The sequence below is a fragment of the Ranitomeya variabilis genome, chromosome 5 (genome assembly GCF_051348905.1).
Source record: "Ranitomeya variabilis isolate aRanVar5 chromosome 5, aRanVar5.hap1, whole genome shotgun sequence".
NCBI classification, from domain to species: Eukaryota; Metazoa; Chordata; class Amphibia; order Anura; family Dendrobatidae; genus Ranitomeya; species Ranitomeya variabilis.
The window spans coordinates 81,328,867-81,345,071 of NC_135236.1; the positions used below are offsets into that span (position 1 = coordinate 81,328,867).

A 16,205-nucleotide genomic window follows, 5' to 3' on the forward strand; every position below is an offset into this window, starting at 1 on the left:
AAGAATGGTTCGGGTTTGTTATTTCTTTTATGAGACGTCTGTGTTTAATTCCCCCAGTTATGATAACCAGAGTTATTTGGAGTCACAGCTGGTTGTACGTTAACAAATTGCTCTCTGGTGGGAGCATTGAAGGCGGACATACCCCCTGGAGTCGGGCGGCCGGCATATCGCTTTAAAAAGGAGAAAAAGTTTGTCATTCATATTTTAATGAAGATGGTTAATAAATGCAGACCTCCATTCAGCAAAAGGTTAATGAATGATGTCAGTGCCTTATTTACACGAGGGATTCGGGGAAGTATGACCAGGGGTCTCCACAACATCCATTTTTTTTCTAAAACTTTTGTCAGTAATAGCAATATCCTCAATAATAAAAAAAAACTTGAGTACCGGTCACTGTCTCTCACAAGTCCAGCACACTCATCTTCCGCAGTAACCATTTCCACCATCTCCTCATCTATAGATTGCCCTATTTCCATCCACTTCATGACCCTGCTACTCTCCTTCCTGAATAACATGAGTGGACAAGTCACTGGCTTCCGCAAAATCAACACATTCCACTTCTAGTGCTGTAAAAATTCTCATGGTCTCCTACACAATATATGTCGGAATGGATCCAGTTGACTGTAGACGGTTTGTCATTGTCATCTGTTCTGCCTCCTGTCTTCTGTTAAGGGCACTGGTTAATATGGATCTACGGGAGCGGTTAAGGGCAGGTCTGTCTCCCTTTTCCTGCAGAGCAGGTTACCTGCAATTAGTGGGATAATTAAAATCGCCAGCGCACACACCTGTCACAGGAATTTAACCCTTAATGGAAAAAATTTGCAAATATATACTAAACCTGATTTTCCCCCTAAAGTCAATTACTGGATCAAACTCTCCAGCTGAATATATGGAGAAATGTAACTCTACACATGTCAGGACAGTGGTACCATGTCCAGCCTCGTCTGGTATCATGTCTCATAGACCATACATGTTTATCCAGCAGTGATAGAGTCATTAGGGAGTTTCCTTTTCTCAACCACATTAATATAATTTCCTCGGTATCCAGAAACCAGATTTGGACATATTGAGCATCACTTCTTTAGCAGATAGATGGAGAATGTCAGGCAGCGTAAAGATACTGGCTTAAGGGAAGTTATAGATAAGGGGGATCAGTTACTGGGGCAAGTGTCAGCTCTTGTGTCCCAGTTTCGGAGGTTGAGATGCCTTAATTGAAGACGATGACTTACGTTCTTTCTTTCCGTATATAAAGCTATACGTAGAATGTCAGCTCTCCAGCCCAGTCATTCATTACTGAAGCAAGAACAGTGTGGGAAGCTAGGATAGAGGCATGATGAGTGTCTCCTCCATCCATATAGGACATATTTGACCTTGGTGAGTGAAACCTTCCCAATTAATTCAGACATGAATTGTGCCAGGGGAGTTCAGGCTACGCCAAGGTGCCTTGTAGGTGAGTGCTACCTGTCAGCTCTCTTTCACTCATCATTATTGGAGAGACATGAAGCCCCAGTGGAGTCTCCACAATTGATCCAGTTCTGCTCTCGGCTGAGGCAAGTTGACCAGAAGCTTCAGGAGATGAGAGATGTCTACCAAGGTTCAGGTGAGAGAAAACCTATAGCGTGGATAGTATGTGGTTGGGATCAGTATGACATAGAAAATAAGTAATGGATCTGAATTGGTCCTTGACCTTAAATTCAATGGGGTTTTGTATGATAGTATCTTCTGACTTGTGACTTTTATGGTGGCCCTAGGGTCTCGTCATGAACAAAAGTACAAAGACCAATTTATTGAAATCTCCAGTTCTTAAGGAGTTGTCATGAATGTTCCTAGGCTAATTGGTCAAGGACTGTTGATCATTAGTGAATACCAAAATGTACTTTTCAGGTGCTCTTGGATTTGTACGCCATAACCCAACTTTATGTTATAGTCCTACAGATGCTCTATAGAGGGTTTATCTGAATGCCCAGCCTTGTGTAAAATTCCAGACATTTCTCTAATGTCTATGGGCAACTTTAGAGGTAAAAAACATAACAGGGGGGTGGTGAGTGTGATGATCATTATGGTCAATGACTTCATGACGGTCAATGACTTCCTATAATTAGGTCAATATGTAATGTCTTCCCCGTCTATACATTTTTATTTGCCGTAATTAGCTAGATGCACATTTCATTGGTCACTAATGAGTATTTAGGGGGATTTTATGTCCTATATTATAATAAATGGAAAGTGTAGATTGGCTGATGCCTAACTACAAGACATGTAGCTACTGGTGGCTAAAGTAGTCATCACACATGACCCCCAGTGCCTAGCATGACCTTAAGGTTGTATAAGTAGATACATGTATTATATATGGGAAATGGCATTTAGGAGCCCTGTTATTATTTTCTGTCAGGGCTCAAGAGCCTCAGTCTGTGTCTCTGCTCACTGTACTCTAATGGTGTACCAATGAATTTAATCGGAAAATGGCTTCTAAATTCTGGCATTTATTTTCCACTTGTTGCCAATTCTCTCCCAGGTCCTCCTTCTTGTGACTACGTTGAGCTCAAGTTATCCGAATTACTTCAATCAGTTGTATTTCTGCTCTTCAAATATCCAGCACTAAAATCTCACTGTGTACGAGAGGTGATGACCAACCTCATCAACAGAGTGCGAGGTATGAGCCAACGTGCCATGTACGCACTGGTGGCTTATCGACAGCCACTACAATTATTTACATTCCACTGTACTACTTTGTGATATACTTTCCTCCAGTACATCAGTATCCCCACTATCATTAATTTATCCGTTCTCTACAGTAATGTATTGCCCTCTGATGTAATACTTTATATCTTATCCTTTGCTCTATACTATAAAGTGTTACTAATGCTGTACCATTCTACGTATTAGTAGACATTGTTATAGATGGACTCTTATACCCTTATACACTGCTCTTTACTCAACTGCTCCAATATTTGGTGGTCTACTATATCATTATTTATCAGATTATGAAGTGTTTTGTAGCATATTGTTATATACAGCCTCTACTACTATATGTTATTATACATTTTATTGTACATTTTTCTGTGTTATTTTCATATCTACTATACCAGGGATGAGCAATTAATTTTCCTTAGGGGCTACATGAGAGACTGTGAATTTTATGGAGGACTAAATAAATAGGCTGAAATTAATTCATGTCGATATTAATATTAACATATTAATTAGAATTCTTATTTTACAGTATATTAACGTTGGGCATAATAATATGCCCATGTCGGTAAGCATGAGTTAAATGCCACTGTCAGAGATTGACAGCGGCATTTATCTAGTTAGCAGCTGTGGGTGGATCGCGATTCCACCCGAGGCTGTTGCGGGCACATGTCAGCTGACATGTGCCCATTTGGTGCGGGCTCGGCGCCGGAGCCTGCACCTTTCCGGGTACATGTCAGCTGATCGATACAGCTGACATGGGCCTGCAACAGCCGCGGGTGGAATCGTGATCCACACGCGGTTGTTAACTAGTTAAATGCCGCTGTCAATCTCTGACTTCAGCATTTAAATTGCACTTACCGGAATCGCGTCATGAATCCCGCCCATTGGTGACCCGTCACATGATCACGGGTCACTCATGGGTTTGCATGACAACTAGAGGTCTGAAGCAGACCTCTATGGTTCTCATTGCCAGATTGTGATGAGCGCTGCCCGGAGGTTGGTGCTTATAGCAAGTGAGCATTTCTGCTACACACAGACGATCTGATCATCACCTGTGTGTAGCGGAGGCAATTGAAGTAGTGCAGCTTCTAGTCTCCCATGGAGACTATTGAAGCATGCAAAAAGTAAAGAAAATAGTTTTTAAAAATATTACAAAAATAAAAAATATGTAAAGTTCAAATCACTCTCCTTTCAACCCTTTAAAAAAAAAAATAATAAAAAAATAAAACATACACATATTTGGTGTCTCCACGTTTAGAATCGCCCGATCTGTCAATATAAAAAAGGATTAACCCGATCGCTAAACAGAGTAACGAGAAAAAAGTAAAAACGTCAGAATTATGTTTTTGGTTGCGGCAACATTGCATTAAAATGCAACAACGGGCGATCATAAGAACGTATCTGCACCGAAATGGTATCAATAAAAATGTCAGCTAGGTACGCAAAAAGATAAGCAATCAACTGACCCCAGATCACGAAAAATGGAGATTGTATGGGTATCGGAAAATGTCGCAATTTTTTTTTCACAAACTTTGGATTTTTTTTTCACCACTTAAATAAAAAAGAACCTAGACATGTTTGGTGTCTATGAACTCGTACTGACCTGGAGAATCATATTAGCAGGTCAGTTTTAGCATTTAGTGAACATGGTAAAAATAAAAAAAAATCTGTGGAATTGCACTTTTTTGCAATTTCACCACACTTGGAATTTTTATCCTGTTTTCCGTTACACGATATGTTAAAACCAATGGTGTTTTTCAAAAGTACAACTTGTCCTGGAAATAACAAACCCACACATAGCCATATTGACTGAAAAATAAAAATGTTATGGCACTGGGAATTAGGAGAGCAAAAAAAGGAAAATGAAAACGAAAATAAACTTGGTCATTAAGGGGTTAAGAAATTGTATCACTTAATATTGAGCAGAATTAAGTATGCTGACATCCCCTTGTATACCGTATGAGCACCTACACAGCCCCCCAATATGAAGTATGACAGCATGCACCCCCTATATACAGCATGAGCACCCCTATGTACATTGTGAGCCCATACATAGCCCCCATAGCCCCCTATATATTGTATGAGCCCCCACAAGCCCTCCTATATACAGAATGCACCTGCACACAGCCCGCTATATACTGTACAGTATGAGCACCCATATATACAGTATAAGTCGCCACACACAGCCACCTATATACAGCATGAACCCCCACAGTCCCCCTACATACAGTAAGAGCCACCATATAGTCATTACATCTGCTGTCTTAGGTGCACAAGCTGATTGGTGGAAGAAAGAGCTGGCGGATCCATCCTCCATCAAAATATTCACCGCTATCTGCATCCTAAGGATTGGGATGCGGGAGTTGATGGTGGGTATGGTGCGGCACCTAGAGGAAACTGTTTTCAGGCCTTCAGCTGTCTTGGTCCGTGGGCTGCACTGGAATAGCCAGAGGGCCGGCTGTGGCCCGCAGACTGCACTTTGCCCAGGTCTGTACCATACTGTATCATTATACACTACTTTACTATATTGTTATAAACTTGAGAACACAGAGGCATGAGGACCCTGCGCTTTGTAACTCTCAGAGTCGTAGTCACAATGGGGATATGTGTTGTAGTTGGTACCAAAATTCCAACTAAGCACACGCCTGTGTTTGACAGAAGCAGTTCAGAGTTAGTGACGCAGCTGCAGAGAAAGATGGCTGAATTAATTATGTGCCCATTGCAGAATGACTAAAAATGTATGAGTGCGCTGGAAAAGAGGCAGTGACAAGAAAGACATTAGCAGGTAGTAAGGAGTCATCCCCTGTTGTGGAGGAGCCAAGCCAAGGGGAGATTACCAAAGCCAATGAGGTGCCATCTGAGTGAGCCATGCTGATATCGGTTGGATTGTTCTTAAATGTTGAAGTGTTGTGACTTTTCGCGCCTTTTTCTGACTTCTACGACCACGATGGGCAGGACCTTTCTGCTGTTCTGTGATACTGATCGCCATTACAGAGTCCATGTTCAGCACCATCTTAGACCACATAACGGTCGCCATCCTCCACGTAACTTGAGTATTCCCCTCATCACTCTGCTGTTCTAGCTGCGAGACTCGTTCCTGCCGACCACACCAAGTGCAACGTGATGCAAGGCGATAGCCGTGGACAAGTATGGCAGGTGTTTATCTTCTCTCTTTATCTGATACTATGGAACTCCCACTCGGGGCACTCTCTTCGTCTTACGTACTCTGTCCCATCTAGGTGTCCTCTCCCAGGACCTAGTTGTGGTAATTAACTCTGTCTCTCAGTCACTTTCTCATTTTCTGCTCCTCATCACGTTATTCTTTTTTTCCTGTCTCCTCTCATGGCAAGGGGACACCCACAAGCTGCTGCACTGCTCACCCTGGACCTTGAGTCTTCTTACGACGTACTCTGGGCCCTTTCTGTCTTCCTGACAGGAACCTGTGCCTCTCTCTTCAATCTAGCCCATTACACTCTGTGCTAGTCCCAGGCACTAACTCTCGCTCTCCATACTTGCGAGTATCACACAATAAGAACATTACTAATGCATGTTACAGTTCACATTACACACTATAACAATTTACATGTTTTCCAAGGGGGAATGTGTGCAATATGTCCATCTCCTTGCACTATATATATCTCTGAAGACAATTGAGGGGGATTTTAACTTCTCACCTGAAACTCCTAACAATGCTGCCTGTTATTATTGGAATACAACCACAACTAAAGGAAGCCAGTCCAATAATAACAATTTGTCAGAGCGTCGGTAGCATGTTCCTTATTGTGGTTCCAAAGAACTCACTGTACAAGGTTCTGCCCTGAAGAATGGTGAGAACCGTACTCACTGAAGATGGTGTGGTTCCAAAGCAGGACATGAGGCATTATATGTGTTTCAGGTCCATCCTGTTACTCAAGAACCCTGGACTTTGTTTGTTTAAGGGGATTAAAGGAGAATAACACTGGGAAAAATGGGACAATGTTATCCCACCAAGCAGTGGTTTGCATGCAGAATCTGTTTTGGCATCTCCATAACTTTTATAGACTTCAGTGAAGGAAGACATGCAGATGTTCAGCCGTTAACCCTTTATGTGACTATGGTAGAAGGTTGGGTAGGATTTGTTCCAGTGATGAGATGGGGACTCCATCAATCCATCTGTGCTCTTAATGCTTCTCTCTACCTTTTTTTGGTTACTACTACTATGTCATCTAAGGAACTTGTCTCAGCTTCTGGACATTTCTTAAAGTCCAGTAATAAATGTCAGAACAATTGGACGTCATTACTATCAACCGAAATCATACCAGAATGATAAATGCCACTCATGAACTAGGTTATCGCAGGTTAATCCATTGTAATTATCTCTGAAGGCTTTTCATCCATTCATGTTATGTGTGAGCTTGGCATTCCAGGTTACACCAGTCATACATGTGTTATGACATTGATGGATTTGTGGAAGGCGTTTAGTACTTGGCTAAAAATAATAGCGCAAAGCAGCGAGCTACACGGGCGATGCCAAGTATGAACCTACTGCTCGTATAAACTGTGACCTGAAGTCTTATCGAGTCCATAGCCTTATGTCAGATGTCAAGTTAAATAGACCAATTTAGGAAGTGTGATCTCTTTACAATCACCCCTTCTAAGAAACTAGATCCAAGCCTTAGCCTGATTTAGGAGATACCACTGATTTTAGAAAAAGGGTAAATGCCCTGTGGTCTTCATCATCTCGATGCCTCCTCTACCCCCTACAGAGTATAAACATTGCATGACATTATTACTAGGGCACTGTATGGCCTTATTGTTTATTCATTATTTAGTTCGGTATTTTTATCATTGAGGTTGCGTAATTTGAGTATTGTATTGTGATACTATATGGGCACTTTATAGCAGTATTATTTGGGCCATGTATGGTGTTATTATATAGGCATTGTACTGTATAACGTAATTGTTTTTGGCATTATATGTTTTATTTACAACTGTGACCACATAATATTGGCATTGTACTGTGTATTGTATTCTGATAATTATGGTTGTATATTTGGGCATTGTATGGTGGTGATACATGGTTACTATATGGTGCTATTATTTGTGCATTGCATGGTGGTATAATAAAGGAACTCTATAACCATATTGTTCTAGGATTATTCTGGTTGTTTTTGTGGCTGCTTAATTTTAGTATTATATGGTGGTATTATATTTGCACTATATGATGTATTATTTGGGATATGTCTTTTGGTTTTATTTAAACTTATTGTTTTGACATTATATACGGTACTTTTTGGGGGGCAGAAACTGTGGTCACATAATTTGGGCATTGTAGAGTAGTAGGGTGGTCTTATTTAGGCTATATATGCAGGGCTGGTTTTAGGCAAAGTGGGGCCCTAGGCAAAAGTTTAAAATGGGGCCCCAAATGCTGACATATTGCACATCACACAGAAGCATTTATGTTGTATTTACATGTGATGAGTTCAGGCCACTAAACGAGTGTGATCAACAATATTGAAGTCGTTCGCTTGTTTCCCGGCCTCTTTAAACCAACTGAGAAAGAATGATGGGAAAAGAACAATCACTATCAGATCAATCTGTCCCCATACAGTATCATGTTATCAGCAGCACATCTAAAGTTTACACCGGCGATGTGCTGCTGAGAACAAGGATTTCTGTTCCGGCATAAACATTCCAATCACTTGATGAATATGCAGCATTTTGCTTGTTTAGTATAATACACCCCATAGTCCTCCATATAATATAATGTGCCCTATAGTCCTCCATATAGTATAATACACTCCCTATAGTCCTTCATATAGTATAATACACTCCCTATAGTCCTCCATATATTAAAATACACTCCTCAGTCCTCCATATAGTATAATACACTCCTCATAGTCCTCATATATTAAAATACACTGCTCAGTCCTCCATATAGAATAATAATCACCTCATAGAGCTCTTTATAGTATAATACACTCCTCAGTCCTCCATATAGTATAATACACTCTTCATAGTCCTCCATATAGTATAATACACTCCTCGTAGTCCTCCATATATTAAAATACACTCAGTCCTCCATATAGTATAATACACTCCTCATAGTCCTCCATATATTAAAATACACTGCTCAGTCCTCCATATAGTATAATACTCTCCTCATAGTGCTCCATATAGTATAATGCACTGCCATAGTCATCCATGTAGTACAATTCACTTCCCATAGTATAATGCACACCATAGTTCTTCATATAGTGTAATGTATTCCCATAGTATAGTACAGTATAATGCAGCCCACATATAGTATAATGCTGCCACCCCACAGAGTATAATGCAGCCACCCCACAGAATATAATGTAACCCCCTGAGTATAATGCAGCCCCGCCATACAAAATAACGTAACCCCCATGGAATATAATGCAGCCCCCTCATATAGTATAATGCAGCCCCTCCATAGAATATATGGTAGCCCCCTCATAGAGTATAATGCAGCTCAGCATAGAATATAATGCAGCCCCTCACAGAATATAATGTAGCCCCTCCATGGAATACAATGTAGCCCTCTTCATATAGTATAATGCAGCCCCATAGAATATAATGTAGCCCCATCAAAGAGTATGATGCAATCCTCCCTCATAAAATCTAATACAGCCCTCCCCCATAGAATATAATGTAGCCCCCCCCCCCGAGAATGGCCCGACAGTCCAGTACTCACTCATTCATATATTTAAAAAAAAACACACAATCCTCACCTCTCCTCGTGCCCTGCGCTGCTCTCGGCTTGGCTCCGGTCTCAGTGGCTGCAGTCTGTCGGGTACGGGATGAAGTGACGTCAACGTGCACCCGCAGTGTCAGAGGCAGAGGGGAATGATGGGAGAGGGAGCATCAGCTGATGCTCTCTCCTCCATCATTGCTTTGAATTGTAGTTGAATAGTTGAATGCGATGGCGCTGGCGTGGGGCAGTCGGCGCTGGCAGCAGGCAACTGACTGGGGGCCACTGGGGGAGCGGGGGCCCTAGGCAGCTGCCTGGTGTGCCTGCCGCTAACGCCGTCCCTGTACATATGGTGGTATTATTTGGGCACTATATAAAGCTATTGTTTTGACATGATATAGTTTTGTTTTTTGGGACTTGTGGTCACATAAATTTGGCATTGTACAGTGGTATCATTTGGGTACTCTTTTGCGGTATTATTTTGCTCTGTATAGCCTTATTGATCTGGCCACACATGACTTATCACCTACCACTACTGAATCAGTCACCATTAGCCTTTTTGGCCAAGACACCTATAGCTTACAAACCTGGTGCCACATCTGCTGCCCATACAGGCTTCTTCACACGTTTTAGTTAAATTCCCAGTTGTAGGGAATTGGACAGTGATATTTAACAAATTCTCTAGTTTATGGGCACTACATGGCACACTATATAGAGGGGCACAATGCCAGTCTGGTTACGTCTCTGTTAATTTTGAAGTAACGATTTAGGTGTGTCATAATAAAATAAATTATGAATTAAATTATTTTCTACTTCATTTTTATTTTGATCATATTGCACAGATTTTTAAAAACCTTGACTTAAAGGAAAGATATCATCACAAAATGATCTACTGTTTAAATAATTTTTTTTGCTTTTTGTAATTTTTTTTTTGTTCATTTCACAATCTGTATTTAAAAAATGAAAAAAAAAAAACCTTGCAATTTTCATATTGGCCACTGGGGCTTTTTTGTTTTTGTTTCAGGAAATAACAAATGTACATTAGTGGCAATGATCAGACCCTATCTTTTGTAGTGAGGTGTGTAATGAGCCTGTGCAAAGGACAATGTGACAGGAGGGGGAGAAAGTCAGCCGTGACATCATTGTGATTGGGGCATCCTGTGTAATCAGCTCTGTATACACTGTGTTCCAAATTATTATGCACAAAGAGTTTATGAGTGATAAGGTTAGAATTTTTTTGTTTGTCATTTAAACTCATTGATGGTGATGTGTGTCAGGGCTCTTTATATCACTGAAAGCAATTGCAGATACCTGTGCACATTAGTTTGGCCGGTGTGTCCAAATAAAGGCAACTACTTAAAGGGAACCTGTCACCCCCTAGGCATTTGAAACTAAAAGAGCCACCTTGTGCAGCAGTAATGCTGCATTCTGACGAGGTGGCTCTTTTAGTTCTGGGAGCTGTAACTGCCGAAATAATCAGTTTTATAATTTGTCCAAAACACCTGCTCCTCAGTCAAGTGGGCCGGAGCAGTGAGCGCTGCCCGTCTGTCCTCATATGCAGTCCAGCTGACTGCGCCTGCACCGCCGCCCTGCCTGTGAATCCCAGCCCCGCAATGTGAATAAATCAGAAGACACTGCGGGGCTGGGATTCACAAGCAGGGCGGCCGCACAGGCGCAGTCACCGAGACTGCATATGAGGAAAGACGGGCAGCGCTCACTGCGCCTGCCCAAGGCAGGAGAAAAGAGCGCAGGCGCCGGCTATTTTCAAAACAGCGGTGAGGAGGCGGCGCCCGGCGCCAAGAAGATTTGAGTGACGGCTGTGTTGCGTCTGCTGCATGGGGGGAAACGCCGGCCTCCTTGACTGAAGACAAGGTATTTTGGACAAATTATAACACTGATTATTTCGGCAGTTACAGCACCCAGAACTAAAAGAGCCACCTTGTCAGAATGCAGCATTACTGCTGCACAAGGTGGCTCTTTTAGTTAAAAACGCCTGGAGGGGGGGTGACAGGTTCCCTTTAAGAAGGCTGTTCCACATTATTAAGCAGCCTACATTTTTTGCCAAAATGGGAAAGAAAAAGGATGTGTCGGCTGCTGAGAAGCAACAAATTGTGGAGTATTTAGGTCAAGGCATGACTACAATCAACATTGCCAAGACACTTCATCATGATCATCGCACAATCAAGAAGTATGTAGCTGATTCCCAGCACACACGTGTGCGTGCTGATAAGGAAAAATTGAGGACTCTTTCCAACAGGCAATTGGGTAAGGTTAAAAGAGCAGCTGCAAAAATGCCTTGTCATAGCAGCAGACAGTTTTTGAAGCTGCTGGTGCCTCCAACGTCCCCAGAACAACGAGATGCAGGGTCCTTCAGAGGTGCGTAAGCCATCCTGTTGACCACCTCTATCCACTGCACACAAGCAGAAACGGCTCCAGTGGGCCAAACGATACATGAAGACTGACTTCCAAACTGTTTTGTTCACCGATGAGTGCCGTGCAACGCTCGATGGTCCAGATGGATGGAGTGGAGGATGGCTGGTTGATGGACACCCCATGAAAACACGGCTAAGGCGCCAACAAGGAGGAGGTGGAGTAATGTTTTGGGCTGGAATCATGGGGAGAGAGATTGTCGGCCCCTTTATGATCCCTGAAGGGGTAAAGATGAACTCCATAATCTATGTGGAGTTTCTAAAACAACACTTCCTGCCATGGTTCAAGAGGAACCGTGCTTTCCGCAGCAAGATCATTTTCATGCATGATAATGCACCGTCTCATGCTGCAAAAAACACATCTGCATCTCTGGCTGCTATGGGCATAAAAGAGGACAAACTTATGGTGTGGCCACCATCTTCTCCTGACCTCAACCCCAGTGAGAACCTCTGGAGCATCATCAAAAGGAGTGTCTATGATGGCGGGAGGCAGTTCACATCTAAGCAACAGCTCTGGGAGGGGATTCTGTCCACATGCAAAACAATTGAAGCAGAAACCATCCAAAAACTGACAAATTCAATGGACGAGAGAGTTCAGAAGCTTCTTTCCAACAAGGGGTCCTATGTGCAAATGTAACATCACCTAGAATAAAGTTTTCACTTGAAAACTGTTTGATTTCATTTTGTAATAAGCTGATAATGCTTATAACTTCACAATTTACCATTTTTTTGTTCAAAATAATAAAAAAAAAGGTTGAAAACTCTGCTGTGCGTAATAATTTGGAACATGCATTTTGAGTGTTTATTTTTTTTTAAAAGATACTGTTTCCATAGGCAGTTAGTTCCAAAACATTGCAATTATACTAGAATAGTAGATGACTGAAAAATAACAATGACTGCAATTCAGAAAGGTAATTTAGAGAAAATATGAGGAAATGTTATTTGCATAATAATTTGGAACACAGTGTAGATATGTTACTAGTCATTATAATCCTGCCTCTTCTGATAAGGAACCCGCTGAAAACGCTTAGTGGAAGGACAAGAAGTATGTAAAATAGCCCTAGTGGCCAGTGTGAGAATTGCAAGATTACCATTTTATTTTATTAATAAAGATCGTAATATGGATAAAATAAACATTGTCAATTTTGTAAACTGATTTAAATAATAGGTCATATTGTGATTATTTAAAAAATAAAGTTTTAAATAATAAGGTTTTTATTTTTTCTTTTGTTTTTATTTGATCAGCTCTGTTAAAAGGGATTAAAAAAAACCAGACGATAGCGTGAATACTTTTCAATGCGCTACTTGTATTTGGAAATTCCCAGCCAAATAGGATGCACAGTTTTAATTTGCAGGCGGTAGAGTATTGGTCTCGACGCTAGATGCAGAGCACACACGCCTATGAGGGTGACTGCCGTGCTCAGCACTCTCACTCTGCACTTCCTGATGTGATGACTGCTGCCAGGAAGCTGCGGGTCTTTGTCACTACATCAGTAAAACCCGGGTTCCACAATTGGCAGTGGCGTCCACTCCAGCTGGGCCTGGGAAAATGGCGTCAGGCAGAGGAGGGGGTAAGAAACTGCGGCCTGCCCCCCATTCTTTATTCTGCTGTCTCTTTCCCTCGCTTATGGCTCCTGTGGTCTTATCTATGATTTCATGTATAACTTCGTGCTTCTTGCTGCAACCTGTTCCCCTCGGCTATTCACAATTTCGTACCCGTGCATTGTGTATCTATATATATATATATATATATATATATATATATATATATATATATATATATATATATATATATATATATATATATATTCTTTTTTGTATATATATATATTTTTTTTATATATATATATATATATATATATATATATTTATATAGCCTTTACTATGCTGAAAACTAGTGCATAGGTGAATATGTACAGTATAAGGGGGGCTTAGGCCACTTAAATGCAGGTGCATTTTGGTACCGTATTATGGCCACAGTACCCAGCAACCCATGAGTACCACGCACCGGTCATAGTACAATGTACTATATATGTCCTATAGATACATGGGTCTGTACTAGCAGTATACAGACAGACAGATGTATATTGCGTTACTATATGCAATGGCTACCACTTCCTATCTGACTTTTGGCCTGACATACGACGTATGTAAAGGGGTATTGTGCACATCGCTGCGATTACACCTCGTATCTATATTCTCAGGCTTATATCATATTCACGGTACGTGTCGTTGTCAGACTTTACAGGGTTACATCTCCTCTTAGTGATGTTTTAACCACATCCTGCTTTCGGCGTAATCTGACAGGTCAGTGACTTTATTTCTGTCTGTAGGGGACAGGATTAGAAATGTGTCTAAGCACCGGAGAGATTGACACCAAAGATATCCAGAGAGGATATAGGATTTAAAGAGGATTTATCACCAGATCAAAAGTGGGCAGTTTTTGCTCATTTTTTATTCCCACTGTTCCCGTGAGTATTCTGTTTTTTGTTTTTTATAAATCTACCATACGGTTCCTAAGATATGAGGCCATTTTGTTTAGTTCTAATTGTTTTGGTCTTTACATAAGGGGCGTGGCTGACAGGATTAGCCTCCCTTGGTAAGGCTCATGAAAATTAACAATAAATAAAAAGGCCCTATATCTCCAGAACCATACGTCGGATTTAAAAAAAAACAAAAAATGGAATACTCAGGGGAGCAGCGGGAATACAATTTGAGCAAAACACTGTCCATTTTTGAACTAGTGATAGGTCCCCTTTAAGGATTTTATGTAAAAAATTGTAGCTGTCATTGCACTATGCAGAGATTTATAGCTAATTGATGTGTCTCCTGCTGGCAAAGTGGCAAATACAGTGGTTTCGGGGTCAAGGAGAATTTTATATGTCGTGCTCTATACACTTAGTAGGAGAAGAGGATCATCATCGCGCTGCCGCCAGAAGAATTCCAGGAATAGTAAAGGTTCAACGTGGTTTATTCAACGCGTTTCAGGGTTCAGACGACCCCTTCGTCAGGACATACCACTTACAATAACGATATTCCCCTGAATAGTTGGCATCATGGCAAGGAAAACATTGGCCTGGGAAGTCTTCCTGTAGTCCAGGTGGTCTAATTTTTTTTCCGGCAGTCTCATGGACACTCTGAAAGACTTTGTCAATTGTGCATTTTTGGTATATTCCTTCAGGTCCTCAATTAACATGAGTCACACATCCCCATGTACCGTAACTTTAGAGCAGATTACAGCTGTGAAGAACATTAGAGTTAAAGAGAGACCATACTGTCAATGAAAATAGCATCCTTTATATTGCATATATACCATGGCCGACCACTACTCCTTATTGCTCCTCATTACCATGGACATCCTGGTGGGTAGGGATGATAGACTGGGCCCAGTCTTCTAGTCACTGGTGGGTCCAAGCGGTCAGAAGCCCAATGATTGAACATTTATCTTCCATACAGTGGTTATGTAATGACTCGTCAGAAGAGATTCACCTTGGAAAGGTTCTTCCATAGAAATATTAATCAATTGACAGCCCATATCATGGACTCCAGGCCTACTTAAAAATGTAGCACCAACCTAGACTATGTCTTGATAAATAACAATAGTATGCAATAAAAAAAAAATACAAAGACTAATAACGGAATTTAGTCTAGAATAGAAAATTATACATTATATTTAGGTCTCAATCTATCACAGATAAGATGAAAATTACTCAGGATTAAACAAAAGTCCATGTCCAGTCACAGCAACGTCTTCTCCTGATGAAGCTTATTAACACAGCGAAACGCGCGTCGCATACAGTCATTATTACCATATCTGTCTATGATGTCGTGGGGTAAGCTATTATTACCATATATTTTAAAAGTATATTTCATATCTATGTAACACAGGTAATTGAATGCAGCGACACAGAGGCACAGAGCAAGGGATAACAGGGGTAAACAGATGTTTGATTTAATTGTTACAGGGAGAAGTCTCCTCGCAGGGGTTAAATCAGATTAATGCTATGGATTTCAACAGAACAGAGTAACTTAAGGTGACAGTTTAGATGTGAGTCTATTTCACTTAGCGTGAGTCCGATGCTTGTCACTTCTTCTGGGATGAATGCTGGATGCCGGCTGAGGTCTTCCGGCTTCCCTGCCTATCAAATCAGTCTCCTCTCTTCTGGCGGCAGCGGGCGGTCACTGTTATGACCCGCTGAGCCCCTAGTCCGTTACGCTGCTCTGCAGCCAAGAGTCCTTCACAGCAATCTCCTGCTCGGCGTTCACTCCGCTGCACTCCTGACGACATTCCTGTGTCCTTTTTGCACCCGATCCTTATCACTGCCACGCTGCCTATATATACTCGAGGCACAGTGCAGGTCCTCACTCTCCCTTCTCTCCGGCGGGAATCC

The 16,205-nt window shown here is 41.4% G+C and overlaps 1 protein-coding gene across 2 annotated transcripts in view; it reads left to right on the forward strand.

Annotated features, from left to right (window-relative positions):
• The first annotated feature begins 1,059 nt into the window (after positions 1-1,059).
• GMIP (GEM interacting protein) overlaps positions 1,060-16,205 on the forward strand; it is a 104,766-nt gene continuing 89,620 nt past the window's right edge. Inside the window, exons 1-2 of one of the 2 annotated variants that reach the window (XM_077262667.1) lie at positions 1,060-1,600; positions 2,516-2,653. In XM_077262667.1, coding sequence (XP_077118782.1) covers positions 1,405-1,600; positions 2,516-2,653 — 334 coding nt within the window. In that variant the 5' untranslated portion in view covers positions 1,060-1,404. Of the gene's footprint in view, positions 1,601-2,515; positions 2,654-13,253; positions 13,386-16,205 lie in introns of those variants that run through there. The other variant, XM_077262668.1, reaches the window with a different exon arrangement.